Source organism: Eubalaena glacialis, chromosome 9 (assembly GCF_028564815.1).
Source record: "Eubalaena glacialis isolate mEubGla1 chromosome 9, mEubGla1.1.hap2.+ XY, whole genome shotgun sequence".
In the NCBI taxonomy this organism is placed as follows: Eukaryota; Metazoa; Chordata; class Mammalia; order Artiodactyla; family Balaenidae; genus Eubalaena; species Eubalaena glacialis.
This window is the reverse complement of record NC_083724.1, coordinates 114723410-114740850: the sequence shown is the minus strand read 5'-3', so window position 1 is coordinate 114740850 and position 17441 is coordinate 114723410. Positions and strand designations below refer to the sequence as shown.

The 17441-nt window shown below is 37.4% G+C and overlaps 1 protein-coding gene across 2 annotated transcripts in view; it reads left to right on the top strand.

The window, feature by feature from the left end:
- The window catches only part of FBXO16 (F-box protein 16), a 66183-nt gene that overhangs the window by 19258 nt on the left and 29484 nt on the right, over positions 1-17441 (top strand). For both annotated transcript variants that reach the window (XM_061199460.1, XM_061199459.1), the window contains exons 4-6: positions 3385-3591; positions 8360-8524; positions 12493-12725. In XM_061199460.1, the coding sequence (XP_061055443.1) occupies positions 3385-3591; positions 8360-8524; positions 12493-12725 (605 nt within the window). The remainder of the gene's footprint in view (positions 1-3384; positions 3592-8359; positions 8525-12492; positions 12726-17441) is intronic.

Here is a 17441-nt window from a genome sequence, read left to right as displayed (position 1 = left end):
ATTAGATCCCTGGCTACAATGTTATGGCTCTTTTTTCTTGAGAGGTGATGCAAGAGATGTTGGGATGGCTACACACTACCATATGTAAAATAGATAAACAACAAGGACCTAATGTATAGCACAGGGAACTATATTCAATATCTTGTAATAACCTATAATAGAAAAAGAATCTGAAAAAGAATCTATCTATATATATATATATATATATATAAAACAATCACTTTGCTATACACCTAAACCATTGTAAATCAACTATACTTGAGTTAAAAAATTAAAATTAAAAAAAAGAGATACTGGGAGATTACCAAATTCCTGTACAGTTAACTCTTCCATGGATTATTTACTTTTTGGATTATTCCTAGCACTTTTAAATTCCAAAGGGATTTTCCCCAACTGTTAAGCATTCTTCTGAGTCATCTACCCACCTGCAATTGGTAGGAGTTCAAGGAATGCAAATTAGTTTTCTTTTAGCCTAAATAAACACAATTAGAAAGGAAAATCCCTCGAGGCAAAGAACACCAATGGAAGCCAAATATAAATTATCTTTGTTGTAATCAGGGAAATAAATGAGGAACCAATGTAATGATCTTTTTAATCCCTAGAGGAAAATGTTTTAATGTTTTCTTTTATAGATTTCTTCAGCATTTTATAATCCTAATGTTCTTTTATATTCATTCTAAATCACTTGTTCTTCAATCTGAGCTCATTCTCTTTTTTGTGGGCATCCATGAAAGTAATTGAGCTAACCTCAGTCATTCGAAATGTACTTCCCGTCCTTGTCAATGTACAAACCTGGTAATTTTATGCTTTGTAATTTAATTGTTTGCATATCTATTCTTTTTACATTGATTTACCCCACATACTTATTATTTTTAACATCACTATGATATTTTATAATATTAACTGCCATGACTACGAATCATGCACCGTATTAGGAATTTTATACATATTTTATTTAATCCTCCGACAATCCTGCAATTTAGATATAATTATTCTTAATGTGTAAATGAAGAAATTAAGAGGTTGTTAGTGAGACTCAGATGGCCTCATTCCCAAATCCACCATCCATCTGTAATGCCATACTTTCTCTTATCATGCTAATATATTAGTTTGCTGAGCTGATCCACTCTTGTTAGGCATTTGGGGTTATTTCTGATTTCTTGCAGTGCTAATAATATCCCATAAAAATTATTTTGTAAGCATAATCATCCTGGGTCCCCACGTAGCTCAGTTTCTACAGAGCCACATAGCACTGCCCAAAAGTAATTTAAAAAATGAATACCAATATTCATTTGGTCTCTCAAAGAAAAGTCACAGGGGATCCAATTCAAAACTCATAACAATACTTCCCACATCTCCTTCCTTCATTCCCCAGTTCTCTCACACTCTATAACTGCTGCAGAGGCAATTACAGTCTGAAACCCCCAAACTCCCTACAAGCCCAAGCCCTGCAGCTCTTCTATCTCCATATGCCTCCCCGTTGGCTCTTTATTTTATAGAGCAAAGCAGTTTCTTGGGCCTGATCCGTCCCCTGGCCCTGGCCATTCTGGTCCGGCTTCTCTATATTCATTCTAATAATCCAACCCCAAAGGAAAGAAGTCTCATTTTGTGGGAGTTGGAAATATGGACTGTGCAGAAACAAGCATAGAAGAAATCTGGGAACACTCACACGTGAATACATTTTATTCACTTATTTGTAAGTTAAGGTTTTGGGGGTTTTTTTTTCATTTTAGGATTCCCCATCCCCCCAACCCCACCCCCTGTGCATGAATTATAGTCTCCAAAGTGAGATTCCTGGGTCACTGAATAGATCTGTAACAGTGAATAGTTTTAATCAAGAAGTATTCCTACTAATTAAAAAGATACATCCTATGATTATAACGAAGTTGACTTGTCATAAGGCTTATAAAAAATACATTTTTACTTTATATGCCTTTTTAGGTGGTCAGTGTATTTTATGATTACAACTAAAGTTTATTATAAAAGTCTGATTACTTTATAATAACTAATAAACCTCTATATGTTAAATGCAATAGTATACAAAATACAAGTAGCCCCAAACTTCCCTGTTTTCTCTTCTCTAATGGCCTAAAGAAGAAAAGAGATTTAGAGTCTGGTAACGGCCCCTTCAGCTGCTAGGTGTTCCCCTAAGAGGCTTTCTTTTGGTTTTGGCCAGCCCTCAAGTTCTTAGCTCTGATCAGTCACTGATCTTGGGACTGGTTTGGGGTTATCTCTGAGGAAAATTGTGAAGTAACCAAAGCTTTTGTTTGGCATGCCCCAGATGGCTTTGGCATCTACTTCCTATCTCTGGTACTTTTTTCCCAGGTCCCCCTATCAACTTTTCCTTTGCAATCATATCAATCATTTACATATTAGTAGAACTTTAACCCTGTATATTCCCCTTCTCAGGGATATTTGCTTGCTATACCTTATCTCTGATTGTGAACACAAAGGTTTGTTTCTCATCCTGGAGTTTTAATCACTAACGAGTTAATAGAGAAACTGTTGGGGGAGAGAGGCTGCCCAAGTGTCTTCTCTTGAGGTTGTACAGACGGTCCTGACTTAGGGTGATTCAACTTAGTGAATTTTCGGCTTTATCATGGTGCAAAAATGATAGACATTCGGCAGAAACCATATTTAAAATTGTAAATTTGGGGTTTTTTTTTCAGGCTAGCTGTGTGCAGTAGAATATTCTCTTATGATGCTGGGCAACCAGCAAGCCACAGTTCCCAGTCAGCCACGCGATCACGAGGACACACAGCGAATACACTCACAACCTTCTGTACCCAGACAACCATTCTGTTTTTCACGTTCAGTCTAGTATTCAATAAATTACATGAGATAGTCAACACTTTATTATAAAGTAGACTTTGTGTTAGATGATTTTGCCCAACTGTAGGCTCATGGAAGTGTTCTGAGCACGTTTAAGGTAGGCTGGGCTAAGCTAGGGTGTTTGGTAGGTTAGGTGTATTAAATGCATTTTCGACTTATGATGTTTTCAACTTATGATGGGTGTATCGGGACGTAACCTCATCAGAAGTTGAGGAAGATCTGTATTTTATAAGTATATATATTCTCAGTTTATGAATATGGCCAGCTCTCAACTTACTGTTTTTATGTAACTCCCAAGTTCTGAGGTCAAGTGCACTTCTGTGTCCACACCCCAGTCTTGCACGGACTCACCCACACAAACATGAGAAAGGACAGATAAGTGGTAAAACGTGGAATTTACTAGGTAGGGAAAGAAATACATGCTATTCATTAGGAATAAATTACTAAACTCACTTTCTATGCCATTCTTATCTCTTCTTTTTACAATGCATCTCTGGTGTCAGACTAAACCTGGAGCTTTTTTTGTTTTCTTTTCCTTTTTTTTCCCCCCAGTTTGACAAATGGACAGACTCTCAAAGGAGAAGAATCCTGACAGGGCTGTTAGAACGCTGCTCCCTGTCACAGCAAAAGTTCTACTGTCGAAAGCTTCAGGAAAAAATTCCAGCAGAAGCTCTGGATTTTACTACCAAGCTTCCAAGGGTGTTATCTTTATATATCTTTTCTTTCCTGGATCCCCGAAGCCTTTGTCGTTGTGCACAGGTAAAGACAAAGAAGCAGTGTATGGCATCTTGTAAAGACAGCCTAGAAAACGCTGAAACTTGAGAAAAAAAACAGCACGTACACAAAACCAAGAAGTAGATGAGATGCTTAGTATGACTAGTCTGTACAGTTTGAATTAACGCTCATCTCCTTTGTGTCTGACTCTGCATTTCGTGCTCAAGAGCGGGAAAAAGTGTAAGACACTACTAAGTGTCCACAAAATAGTATTAACTAGCTGGGGAAACAAATACACATGTATGTAATGGTTCATCAGCAGAATAGTCTTATATTGCACAGCACAGAACTACAGTAAAATCCTAAACTGTAGAGTGCAGGCCATTCATAAATAGAAAAGCTTAAAATAAGGTGCTAATGCAATAATTACAAAAGAATATGAGCCTAAAAGTCTTCAGAGTGGGCAGATGTGCTCACAGGGGTGAGGTTGGAAAGGATCTGACCATTATTTTCTTACAAGTAATTCCATGGTGTATTAAAGTATATTATTTAAGATATAAAACTGATAGTCATTTTGTTGATTCTTTTCATAGTCTAGTAAGACCAGAAATTACCTGTTACTTTGCATTCACATACATGTAACATGGTAACTTTAGTTTTTAAGATTAAGAAAATGAATGCAGTAAGATAGATGAATTATTCAATGAATGGTGTTGAGACAATTGGGCAGCTATCTGGAAAAAAAATTCTAGAAGGATAAAAGATTGATATGAAATTACAGGAAACCATTAAAGTACTCAAAGGAGGGAATTCCCTGGCGGTCCAGTGATTAGGACTCTGCACTTTCACTGCCGAGGGCCCGGGTTCCATCCCTGGTCGGGGAACTAAGATCCTGCAAGCCAAAAATGTACTCAAAGGAAACATAGGGGAGGAGGCCTTTGTGAGTATTCTATAATATTCAGGGCCTCAAAAGAAAATATATAACTTAAAATCTTTATTTATTTTATATATTTTGTATATATATTATATATGTTTTATAAATAAGAATAAAGAAAACAGATTTTAAGTTGTGACTATAAAAATTACAATTTTCTCCATGGAAAAGAACACTATAAATAAATCCAAACAGTAAACAAGAGGGAATTCCCTGGCGGTCCAGTGGTTAGGACTCTGCACTTTCACTGCTGAGGGCCCAGGGTTCAGTTCCTGGTCAGGGTTCAGTTGCTGCAAGCTGTATGGTACTGCCAAAAAAAAAAAAAAAAGTACACAGGGAGAAAAACATACGGCCAGCAAAGAGCTAATTTCCTTATTTTTTAAAGAACTACTATAAATCTACATTAAGAAAAAAAAAACCAAAACCCAGCAGAAAAATGAGCAAAGGAAGAGAACAAGTAGTTTACAGAAAGAAAAGCAGATATTTCTAAAATATGTAAAATGCTTAGCCTCATTATCATACCATCTTTCATGACTCAGATGGATTGAGTCATTTTTTTTAATGATACTATTTTATATTGGTGGAGGTGTGGGCAAACAAGCACTTTCATATATTGTTGGTAGATAAATTGATGCAACCATGACGGAGAACAATTTGTAGTATTCAATTTTTACATAAAGATTCCCTTTGCCCCAGCAGTTCCACTTCTTGGAATTTGTCTGATGGGTATACTTCAACATATGCAAAAATTATGTCTGTGTAAGAATATTGCAGCACAGTTTGTAGTAGCAAAATGTTGGAAACAATGGAAGTGTCTGCTAATAGGGGACCGGTTGCAACCATCTCCACAATATATCATCAGTGAAAAAAGCAGAGGTGCGGAGTTGTCTTACCATTTTGGAAAGAAAAAAAAGAGTATATCCATATCTGTTAATATTCTGGAATGACACACAAGAAGCTGGTAACAATGGTTACATCCAGGGAGGAAAATGAGTGGCTAGATGACAGGGATGAGAGAGACTTCTTTTTTACCGTGTGCCCCTTGGTATCTTTGAATTTAGTATTAATGTACACATATTACTTATTCCAAAAATGAAACAATTTTTAAAAAAAGCATAGCGGGACTTCCCTGGCGGTACAGTGGTTAAGACTCCGTGCTCCCAAAGCAGGGGCCCCAGTTTCGATCCCCGGTCAGGCAACTAGATCCCACATGCATGCCACAACTAAGGAGCCCACCTGCCACAACTAAGGAGCCCACCTGCCGCAACTAAGACCCGGCACAACCAAATAAGAAAATAAATAAATAAATATTAAAAAGAAAAAGAAAAAAAAAGCATAGCATTTTTAAAAAATAAATTTATTTATTTATTTACTTATTTTTGGCTGTGTTGGGTCTTCGTTGCTGCGCTCAGGCTTTCTCTAGTTGCAGCGAGCGGGGGCTACTCTTCGTTGCGGTGCACGGGCTTCTCATTGCAGTGGCTTCTGTTTGTTGCAGAGCACTGGCTCTAGGCATGTGGACTTCAGTAGTTGTGGCTGGCAGGCTCTAGAGCGCAGGCTCAGTAGTTGTGGCACACAGGCTTTGTTGCTCCGCAGCATGTGGGATCTTCCCGGACCAGGGCTTGAACCCGTGTCCCTTGCATTTGCAGGCAGATTCTTAACCACTGCGCCACCAGGGAAGTCGCCAACATAGCATTTTAAATGCCCAATAATAGGAGAGTATCATACAGTCATATGATGAATTACTATGCAGCCATTAGAAAACATGTTTTGGAAGAACAGAGATGCTTATTATGTGTAAAATGAAGAAAGCATGATTTTAAATTGTATACAGAGTTTCCCAGTTTTGTTTTGTATATGCCTAGAAAACAGATGGCAAGGAAAAGAACTCTACCAAGTTGTTAATAATGGTCATCTCTGATTGATGGGGTTATGGGTATTGTTTTTCTTCAAGCTTCTCAAAAATTTCCAAATGTTTCACAATGAGAACGTTATCATTCCAGGGAGATGTTATTTTAAATAACTAATCGTCTCATCTATGTGCACCATATGTCAGTCTTGCAAGATTTCAGCATCGTATTTTATTCCCAGAACTGACTGTGAAGCAGTTGTTCTTCAGCTAGATTTAAAGTAAACAGTAAAGTCATTGCATCAAAATGAGCTTTGAGCTGTTTAAAAATATGGTGGGGGATGCTTTATAGTTTTTTGTTTTGTTTACTTTTTTTTTTTTTTGGCTGCATTGGGTCTTCATTGCTGCGTGCGGGCTTTCTCTAGTTGCAGCGAGCGGGGGCTAATCTTCGTTGCGGTGCGCGGGCTTCTCATTGCGGCGGCTTCTCTTGTTGCGGAGCACAGGCTCTAGGCGCGCGGGCTTCAGTAGTTGTGGCACGTGGGCTCAGTAGTTGTGGCTTGCTGGCTCTAGAGCGTGGGCTCAGTAGTTGTGGCGCACGGGCTTAGTTGCTCCTGGCATGTGGGATCTTTCTGGACCAGGGATCAAACCCGTGTCCCCTGCATTGGCAGGCGGATTCTTAGCCAATGCGCCACGAGGGAAGTCCCTGTCTTATAGTTTTGAAAGCTCTTACCTACCCTTCTCCTCATTCCTGTTTAGTTTAAAAAACAAAAAACAACGAAAAGAAAACTTTATTTACCCCGGTGGGGGGACCTCCAACTTAAATACCCAGGTCTAAACCAGATCTAAGGTTCCTCTTTTCAGAGGAAAAGAGGGAGAATTGAGCAACTTTTCTCCCCATCCCCTCCTTCCCAAACCTCACCTCTCGATTGAATTGAGTTAACTAACCACACGGAGATTAAGGTCTGTGTAGTTTCATGTCTGGTTGAACAAAGTAGATGTGATTTGTTTCTGCCCGCAGGGCTCTATCAGATCCTCTAAGCTTTTTCCTCCTTCCAGCTCCTGGACCTGTCATTACTTCTAATTTTGCCCTCTCCGGCATGCCTCTCTCCTGCACGTCTCATCTTCAGCGCGTAAAACAATCCTAGACATGATAGGACGGAAGGGGGGAGGAAGAGAGGGATAGATAAATGGATGGATGGGTAGCAAGTTCCATTATAGAGTGTTCTGCTTATTTTTGGGGCACTCAAACATTATTCATTATTTAGTTAATCTTGAAAAAGAGGCCAGTTTTCCAAGGATGAAATTTGAGTTTGAAGGTTAGCTGTCATCTTTGCAACTCTTGATAAGAGACATAGAATGCCTAGTCTCAACTTTATATATGGACTCGACTCTAGTTTCTAACAAGACTTACTCAAAACCTGGAGTAAATTATTGTAAGTACTACTACACATAGTAGGGTCACCTCCACTATTTGCTGGATGTGTAGGATTGACACGAAAGCTATGGAAATGGAATGTATAGAACAAATACTTAATGCTCTATTGAATCTTAAAGGCTATTTAGGACATTCCAATATAGTGTTAGCAATGGTGTTCCCTTTATAAAATTTATATTTAGTTAAATCATAAGAATGGAGGGAAAAAAGGAAGCATATCATGAAAAGAATAAGCAATGTGCCAACTGGAGTTTCTGTAACTTTCATATAACTTTCATATGGAGACATTCAGGAGCCTTTAGGAAGTTCCAAAGTCTATCTGAGCCTCAGTTTCCTCATTTGCAATATGAGAATAATAATTATACTTCCCTCCTTAGGTTGCTATGAGAATGGTTAATAGGTGCTCAATAAACATTAGTTGACTCTGATTCTAAGTCTGAATTAACATTAAAAAAATCCTTCTGCCTGGCTAGGCAGCACTTCAGGCAGGAGATAACTAAACTGTGATTTGGAGGAAAGGGACAGCTCAAAACCTAGAGAAAGTGAGCATGTAAACTGAATAGTTTTTTGTTTTTTAAAATTTGTGTTGTTTTTCCAGGTGAGCTGGCATTGGAAGAACTTAACTGAACTGGATCAGCTCTGGATGCTCAAATGTTTACGGTTTAACTGGTACATCAATTTCTCTCCAACTCCCTTTGAGCAGGGTATATGGAAGAAACACTATATTCACATGGTGAAAGAACTCCATGTTACCAAGCCCAAGGTAAATTTGGGGAAAGAAGCAACAAAATTACAAACATCCACTATGTAGGAATTCTAGAAGTAAGACTAAATGATCAGTCTTGAAGTTGGGGAAGGCAGTTGACTCAAAGGAAATATACTATTGATGTGACTTTAAAATTCTCCTTTTCTGAGAACTTGATGGCGCTTTTCAAGGTATCCATGTGAGTTGAGAACTGTCACCTGACACTGCCAAACCACAGTTCCACCCAGGTTAGGACTGGGAGCTTCTCACTCTGTTCAGATTCCTGGATTTCTGTGTCTCTGACGCCTATACCACAGAGTTCTGACACTGGGATTCTGGGGGAGTGTGCAGTCCTTATTACCTATGGGTCATCACACTTTACGTAACTGATTCAAATTTTCTATGATTCTACCAGACGAGCTGAAGTTTATTTTTGTATCATTTATAAAGAAGAGTTTTGCAATAAATTAGTAATTAGGGAAGGGCATAATGGGCATGTTAAAGTTCTTTTTACCCTAGAAACTAGCAATGTAAAGCACTTACATATAATCATAAAAAGTAAATAATGTGAGCATAATATTTTCTAGTGGTTTTGCATGCATTATAACCAATGTTTATGTTCATTCTTATAGTAACAGTTAATTAGGTAACATGGGAAATTTTTATGAGCTTTTTCTTTATGGCATGATCTAACATATACTTACAGAGTTATACATTGTTTTGTACAGTAGATGAGTTCCTGAAAAATTATGTGTAAATTAAAATTTTTTAATGATTTTTAAAACCACAGGGGTTTTCTGTAAAAAAGCTGCCGTGAATCCTTTTCAAATTGAAGAATCTGTTTGAAATCTGAATAGTCAGCTCCTGAGCTGACTATTTAGCATGCTCATTTAGGTTTTGTTTTATTGTTTGCTCAAAGAAGAATCCATCTACATTTAATATAGTAATAAGCTATGCATAATTAATATTGTTATAATTGCAATGATAAAACTAGTCTTTCTGAGTTCAATAATTGGTGTTCTCCCTGAGGATTTCTTTAAAAAAGAAATTTTTAAACTGAACTGGTAGACAAGTTATTTTAAAAATTACAATAGCTATGACTTATTTTATCAAAAGACTTTTCTTTCTTTTTTTTAAATTTATTTTTATTTTTGGCTGCGTTGGGTCTTCGTTGCTGCGCGCGGGCTTTCTCTAGTTGCCGCGAGCAGGGGCTACTCTTCGTTGCCATGCGCAGACTTATTGCGGTGGCTTCTCTTGTTGCGGAGCACAGGCTCTAGGCACGCGGGCTCAGTAGTTGTGGCTCGCGGACTCTAGAGCACAGGCTCAGTAGTTGTGGCGCACAGGCTTAGTTGCTCTGCGGCATGTGGGATCTTCCTGGACCAGGGCTCAAACCCATGTCCCCTGCATTGGCAGGCGGATTCTTAACCACTGCGCCACCAGGGAAGTCCCCATGAAGCTTTTCTTGACTCTCGTTCTCAATTGTAGGCAGGAAATGGCATTCAATGGCTGAAGCATAGGCTGGTCTGAGGCAGAGGAGAGAAAAGTGATTAACCAACTTGTAGAATGAAAAAAGGTTTTGAGTATTATATATAATACTGACTTTAATGCTTCGTCTTCAGCAATAACTCTTTCTCCACAAAATATTTATGCATAACTATATTTTAAAATAGTGAATAGTTCTGATGCAAGAAAATTGCCACATCTTTGCTTAGTATTAAATTTCTGTAGGTAGTACTTTTTAATATACCAATTTTAATACCAATTCTACATAAACTCTTTCAGAAAATAGAGGAAGAGGGAACACTGCCCAACTCATAACCTTTATACCAAAATTAGATAAAGACTTTACAAGAAAACAAAACAAAACCACAGACCAATACCCCTCATGAACACAGACATAAAAATCCTTTAAAAGGGACTTCCCTCGTGGCACAGTGGTTAAGAATCCGCCTGCCAATGCAGGGGACACGGGTTCGAGACCTGGTCCAGGAAGATCCCACATGCCGCGGAGCAACTAAGCCCGTGCGACACAACTACTGAGCCTGTGCTCTAGAGCCTGCAAGACACAACTACTGAAGCCTGTGCGCCTAGAGACAGTGCTCTGCAACAAGAGAAGCCACTGCAGTGAGAAGCCCACGCACCGCAACGAAGAGTAGCCCCCGCTTGCCACAACTAGAGAAAGCCCGCGTGCAGCAACGAAGACCCAACGCAGTCAAAAAAGAAAAAAAAAAAAAAAATTAAAAAAAAAATCCTTTAAAAATATTGGCAAATTAAATCCAGTAATATGTAAAAAAAAGAATAATAAATGATGACCAAGTGGGATGTATCCAAGGAGAATAAAGTTGGCGTAATATTCAAAAATCAATCCATGTAATTCACAGAATAAAAGAGAAAAGATGTATGGTCATTTCAATATATGCAAACAAAAGCATTCAAAATTTTTTCAACATTCACGATTTTTAAAATTCTCAAAAAGACTTTGGGTAAAGGGAACAAGATTTTTGTTTACTTAACAGAAAAGTCATCAGTTTTCTTTATTACCTATTCTGTTAATGGGTCAAATATTGTGTACTTTTCAGAATTAATGATGCTTATTTATATATAGTTACTAGCATGCACGCCTAAATTTTCTCCCCTGAAATTGCTTTTTATTATCATGTATTATTTATTCCCAGTGGTGTTAACCAAGACCTCTTCCAGCAAAAACAGACAGATTTCATTCAATATGAACTCAGAGAAATGAAATGAATGTCCATTTTATTTACTTTATTTTATTTTATTTTTTTGTCCGCGCTGTGTGGCTTGGGATTTTAGTTGCCTGACCAGGAATCGAACCCAAGCCCTAGGCAGTGAAAGCGCAGAGTCCTAACCACTGGACCACCAGGGAATTCCCTGAATGTCCATTTAAAATGAGATCTGCACAAAATATTGAATACTAAACTAGTAATGAGCTATCAGTTATATAAATGTAAAATGTCTTCTTACTCTATTAATTACAATCACTCACTAAATGAGTAAATATTTATTAAATACTGTTATGTGCTAGGTGCTAAGAGTACAATGGTCTTAACCCCGCTTTCTGGAAGCCTAGTCTAGTGGCCCAGGACACAGACAAGCAAATAATTACAACATTGAATACTAAGTGCTATCTGGTAATAGAAATACATACAAAGAACAGTTGAAACAAGGATAAGAAATTAACTGATTCTGCTTGGAGGGACTGGGGAATTTTTTAATTTTCACAAACAAGTCGGGCAAACCAATTTACTGAGCAAAGCTTCCCTAATCTCTTAAAGAACAAAAATTAAACCTTTAATGGCTTCTCAGCATACCACTACCACTTCCCTTAGGCTACAACCACATAAAAACCTTATGAATTTTATACACAAAAAATAGACTTTCATTTTGGGCAATTAAAGCAGAAGTATTCTTTGCGAATGGCTGAAGTTTTGATAACTGATAAAATCTATGAAGTCTGCCCCTACATAATCGAAATTGTCTCTGTGTTTTAGGTATACTTAGGGCTGGGGTACTTTTTTTTTTGGAATGTGTATATTTTTATGAATAAATTAACTGCAGTTGTGGAAAACTGTACAATGATATTGTAGGAGAGGGGGCAGTTCAGGATAGAGAGGTTCAGTGTGTGGACTTGAAGCAGGATAGTCCTGGATTCAAATTCTGACCCTGTGTCAATACTTATGTAGTAGTAGTGAGCAAATTAATTAGTTTATCCTATTTCAGTTTCCTCTTCTGTAAAATGGGAGCAGTTACAATTACCTTTTAGAGTTATTGTGAAGGTTAAATAAAGTAACGCATGAACACTTCTGAGACAGTGCCTGGCACATAGCAAGTAGTCCTGGGTTGGTGGCTGCTATAACCATTGTCACCATTATCATTGCCATCATGGTGATGATGATGTTCCTTGTTTTACTTCTGTTATTATTATAGTATTTTGAGAACAGAAATAATTAATTTTCTTCTTCTAGACACCTCCAAAAGATGGGTTTGTGATCGCTGATGTTCAACCAGTTACAAGCAGTTCTCCAGAGGAAAAGCCGTCCCCTTCATCAGCTTTCCGGTCCTCTTCCTCTTTAAGAAAGAAGAACCACCCAGGGGAGAAAGAACTCCCACCCTGGCGATCCTCTGACAAACATCCAACTGATATCATTCGCTTCAATTACCTGGACAACTGTGACCCCATTGAGCAAAGCTGGCAAGGGTGAGAGTCATGCCCTTCTCCACTTCTTTGCTTTTATTTATTTATTTATGTTTTATTATACAGCCATTTTATTTATTTATTTATTTATTTATTTTTAACATCTTTATTGGAGTATAATTGCTTTACAATGGTGTGTTAGTTTCTGCTTTATAACAAAGTGAATCAGTTATACATATACATATGTTCCCATATCTCTTCCCTCTTGCATCTCCCTCCCTCCCACCCTCCCCATCCCACACTTCTTTGCTTTTAGAAACAATCGACTGGCACTTCAGTCTATGAAAAGATGAAAACAGAACTTACTGTGAAATACAAATGCTTTTCACTACGTAGAAGCAAAAAGTAATTGAAAAGTAAATGAACTATTATTGGTAAATTTGCCCGGTTCTTTAGGATTTGTTTGCATTTTGTAGCTGTAATGCTTTCCTTACAGCTTCTTTTAATATTTTAATACCTCAAATTCCAATCCAGTACCGGAAGGTTCATTCTAGTCTTTTCCTTTTCCTTTTCCACATTTGTATCTCCCTTCTGTGACAGAGGGAGGGATATACAAATATGTACATCTCCATATACATATCTCCATATATATACATATATAATTTTGATTATATATTATATGTACATATATAATTTTATATAAAATGTATTATATATATAAATACACAGAGTATATATTTACTTAACAAATTCTGAAAGTAATTTCAGAATTGCTAACTCATATCATTATCGAAACAAATCTACTAACTAGAATTCGATATTTGTTTCTGGTTCTTTTTGCCTTTAGCCTGGGTATATACTCATACTACTGTGTTCAAAAGTCATGTGGGTTCTTTTCTTTAAATATCCCCTTCCCCATGTGAGTATGTTACGTGATTCTAGAGTTAAAACTATGTAAAACTATACAAAAAGCGTACAGAAGGTGGACTCAGAGAATCACCCCCTCCATCTCCTCCACTCTACTGTACACTCATCTTTTCCACCCCATTCCCACTTACAAATCTCATGCGTTTCTGGTTTATCCTCCCAGTGTTGCTTTTTGCACAACGTTACAAAATATGCCGTTTTTCAACTCTCTGATCGGCAAAAACTTTAAAGTTTGACAATATATTCTGTTGGTGAGGCTGTGGACAAGCAGGCATCCTCATACACTGCTGGTGGGAATATACATCGGCGCAAACCTTGTGGAGAAAAATTGTACAACATCCAGCAAAAAATATCTGTATTTATTTTGACCCAGCAATCCCACTTCTAGGAATCAACCTTGAATACCAAAAGTATGTCAGCACAAGGATATTTATTGCAGTATTGTTTATGATTTTGAAATATTGGAAATAACTTAAGTGCCCATAAATAGGAGAGTGTTTGTTGAATAAACTATGTATGGCCCATTCACACAATGGAGTATTAGGCAACTGTAAAAATAAATGAGGAAGGTCTCTATGAACTGGTAAGGAGTGATTTCTAGGGTACATAGTTAAGTGAGAAAACCAAATTGCAAAAGAGTGTCTCTAGTATCCTACACATAATGTAGAAAGAAAAGAGAGTAAGAAAATATACATCTTTATGTACATATATATCTGTTCATTTGTTAACACACACACACACACGCACACAGGATAAACAAGAAATTAAGGAAACAAAATTTGAAATATTTGAAAATGTTTTAATATATTTTTTCATAGTTTTAGGTTCTATTTCAACAGATTAACATCAAGGCAGCATAAGATAGTGACAGTGTACAGGCTCAGGGGCCATACTGCTTGGGTTCAAATCCAGACTCCCACACTTCTAGCTGTGTGACCCTGGGGAGTGCCTTAACCTCTCTGTGCCCGTTTCCACCTCTGTAAAATGGCAATAATAGTAACACCTAAGTCATAGGATCACTGTGAGGATTAATATATGTAGCATGCTTATAATAGTGCCTGACACGTAGTAAGTAAGCATTTTTTTTTAGTAAGATGGCTTCTAAAAGGATATTATTTGGCTAAAAAAGGAAAGGGTAATCCCAGAAGGCTTGATGACTTGGGGACATTCAAATTACATTGAGGTCCTTTGGAGATGAGATGAGAGTGGTATCCCTAATTAAGCAAGAACTGAGCTCTTTGAGAGCACAGACTATGCCTTACTCATCTTTGTTACCACTGACTATCATTGCAATACTCATTAAATGGTTGATTTCAAAGGAAGTGTAGCCTTTTGATTCATGAACTTCACATTCATCTAGTTGTATCAGAAAAAGTCTAAATAGTTTGCTGGTAATTTAGAAAGTTTGAGGTGGGTGGCGGGGAGACAAGGTACAAAACAGAGTTTGAAAGAAATACTACTGTTTACATTTAAATGGGTGGAGGAGGAAGATACATATATACACATTCATATTTTTATATACATACAATATCTCTGGAATATACACAAGAAACTGATACTACCATTTGCCTTCAAGGAGAACGGTAAGTTGGAGACAAGGATGGATAGGAAAGTTTCACTGTATATCTTTTTGAACTCTTGAATTTGGAATCACTGTGAATGTATTAACTGTGTATTGGTCAGTTTATCCCTGGAGATAGTGTCTAAGTTTGTACGTGGCCCTTAGTCTGGACTAGGTTGGTAAATTAGAGGCAAATTTAGTAACCTAGGCATATGAATGGTACATTAACCTGAGAAAAACCAATAGTCTCCTGAGTTTTCTGTGAGACTCAAATACTATTTGTGAAAGGCAATAATTGCATTAAATGTACTTAACACTCCAATTAAAAGGCAGAGATTATCAGAATGGGTAAAAAAGGCAAGAACCAACTATATGCTTTTTTACAAGAGCTACACCTTAAATACTAAGACACAGTTAGGCTTAAAAATAAAGTGATAGAAAAAGATGTACCATACAAAGAGGAAGCATAAGAAGGCTAGAATGACAGTTAATATCAGTTAAAATAGACATCAAGACAAAGAGTATTCCCAAACAAAAAGAGGGACATTTCATAATGATACAGGGATCTGTAAACTAAACAGAAAGACATAACTGTTGCAAATGCATATGTACATAATCACAAAGCCTAAAAGCACAGAAAGCAAAAACTGAAAGATTTTAAAAGATAAACATACAATTCCACAAACATTTTTTTTCAAGTGCATGTGCTACATTCACCAAAATAGACCAGGTGCTTGAACTCTGCCAAGAGTCAGTGCCATAGGGGGAAAAAAGAGGCGGGGGAAATGTTCTAGACATAAAGAGACATAACAAACCAATGCAGTTGGCATCTAGGCGGCATCTGGTTCAAAGAAGAAAGACTATAATGGGCATTCTTGGGATAATTGCAGAAAGTTGATATGGACCATATATTAAAATGACATTAAAGAATTACTGCTCATTTTCTAAGGTATGATGGCACTAGTGTGGTTAGGTAGGCAAATGTCTTTATCTTAGGAGATGAGTGAAGTATTTGGGGATGAAGTGTCTGCAGTTTACATTTTTATGGCCCAGGGGAGGGGAAAATATATATACACATACACAGAGATGAAGCAAAAATAGCAAAATGTTATCAGTTAAAGAAGATGTGGCACATATATACAATGGAATATTACTCAGCCATAAAAAGAAATGAAATGGAGGTGTTTGTAATGAGGTGGATGGAGTTAGAGTCTGTCATACAGAGTGAAGTAAGTCAGAAAGAGAAAAACAAATACAGTATGCTAACACATATATATGGAATCTAAGGGAAAAAAAAAAAAAAAAAAAAGTCATGAAGAACCTAGTGGCAAGATGGGAATAAAGACACAGACCTACTAGAGAATGGACTTGAGGATATGGGGAGGGGGAGGGGTGAGATGTCACAGGGTGAGAGAGTGTCATGGACATATATACACTACCAAATGTAAAATAGATAACTAGTGGGAAGCAGCCACATAGCACAGGGAGATCAGCTCGGTGCTTTGTGACCACCTAGAGGGGTGGGATAGGGAGGGTGGGAGGGAGGGAGATGCAAGAGGGAAGAGATATGGCAACATATGTATATGTGTAACTGATTCACTTTGTTGTAAAGCAGAAGCTAGCACACCATTGTAAAGCAATTGTACTTCAATGAAGATGTTTAAAAAAAAAAAAAAAATGTTATCAGTTGTTGAATCTAATTGGAGAGTATATGGCTAATCACTTTACTGTTCTTTCAACTATTCTGTATGTTTGAAATTTCTTAATTAAAAGCTGGTGGAAATTTTTGAAAATTAAGTATCAGGAAATACTTGGGCAAAGCTGGTCTTTTTTTGTTTTGTTTTGTTTTTTGGCCGCGCAGCTTGAGGGATCTTAGTTCTCCGACCAGGGATTGAACCCGGGCCCCCTGCAATGGAGGTATGGAGTCTTAACCACTGGACTGCCAGGGAAGTCCCAATAAAACTTTTTATAATGAAAATTCAAATATATGCAAAAGTAAAGAGAATAGAACCTCTTATAACCACCATCCAGCATTAACAGTTTTCAACACATGACCTGTCTGGTTTCATTCATACCTCACCCACTCTGCTGTTCCCCCTGGTTACTTTGGAGACAAATCCAAATGTCATATTATTTCATTCATACATATTTCAAGGCCTCTCCTTAAAAGATAGACTCTGTCTAAAAATCATAAGATGATACCATATCACTTCTAAGTCAATGAATGATGCCTTAATATAATCAATCAAGTATCAAGTCAGTTTTCAGGTTTCCTTGAATGTCTCATAAGG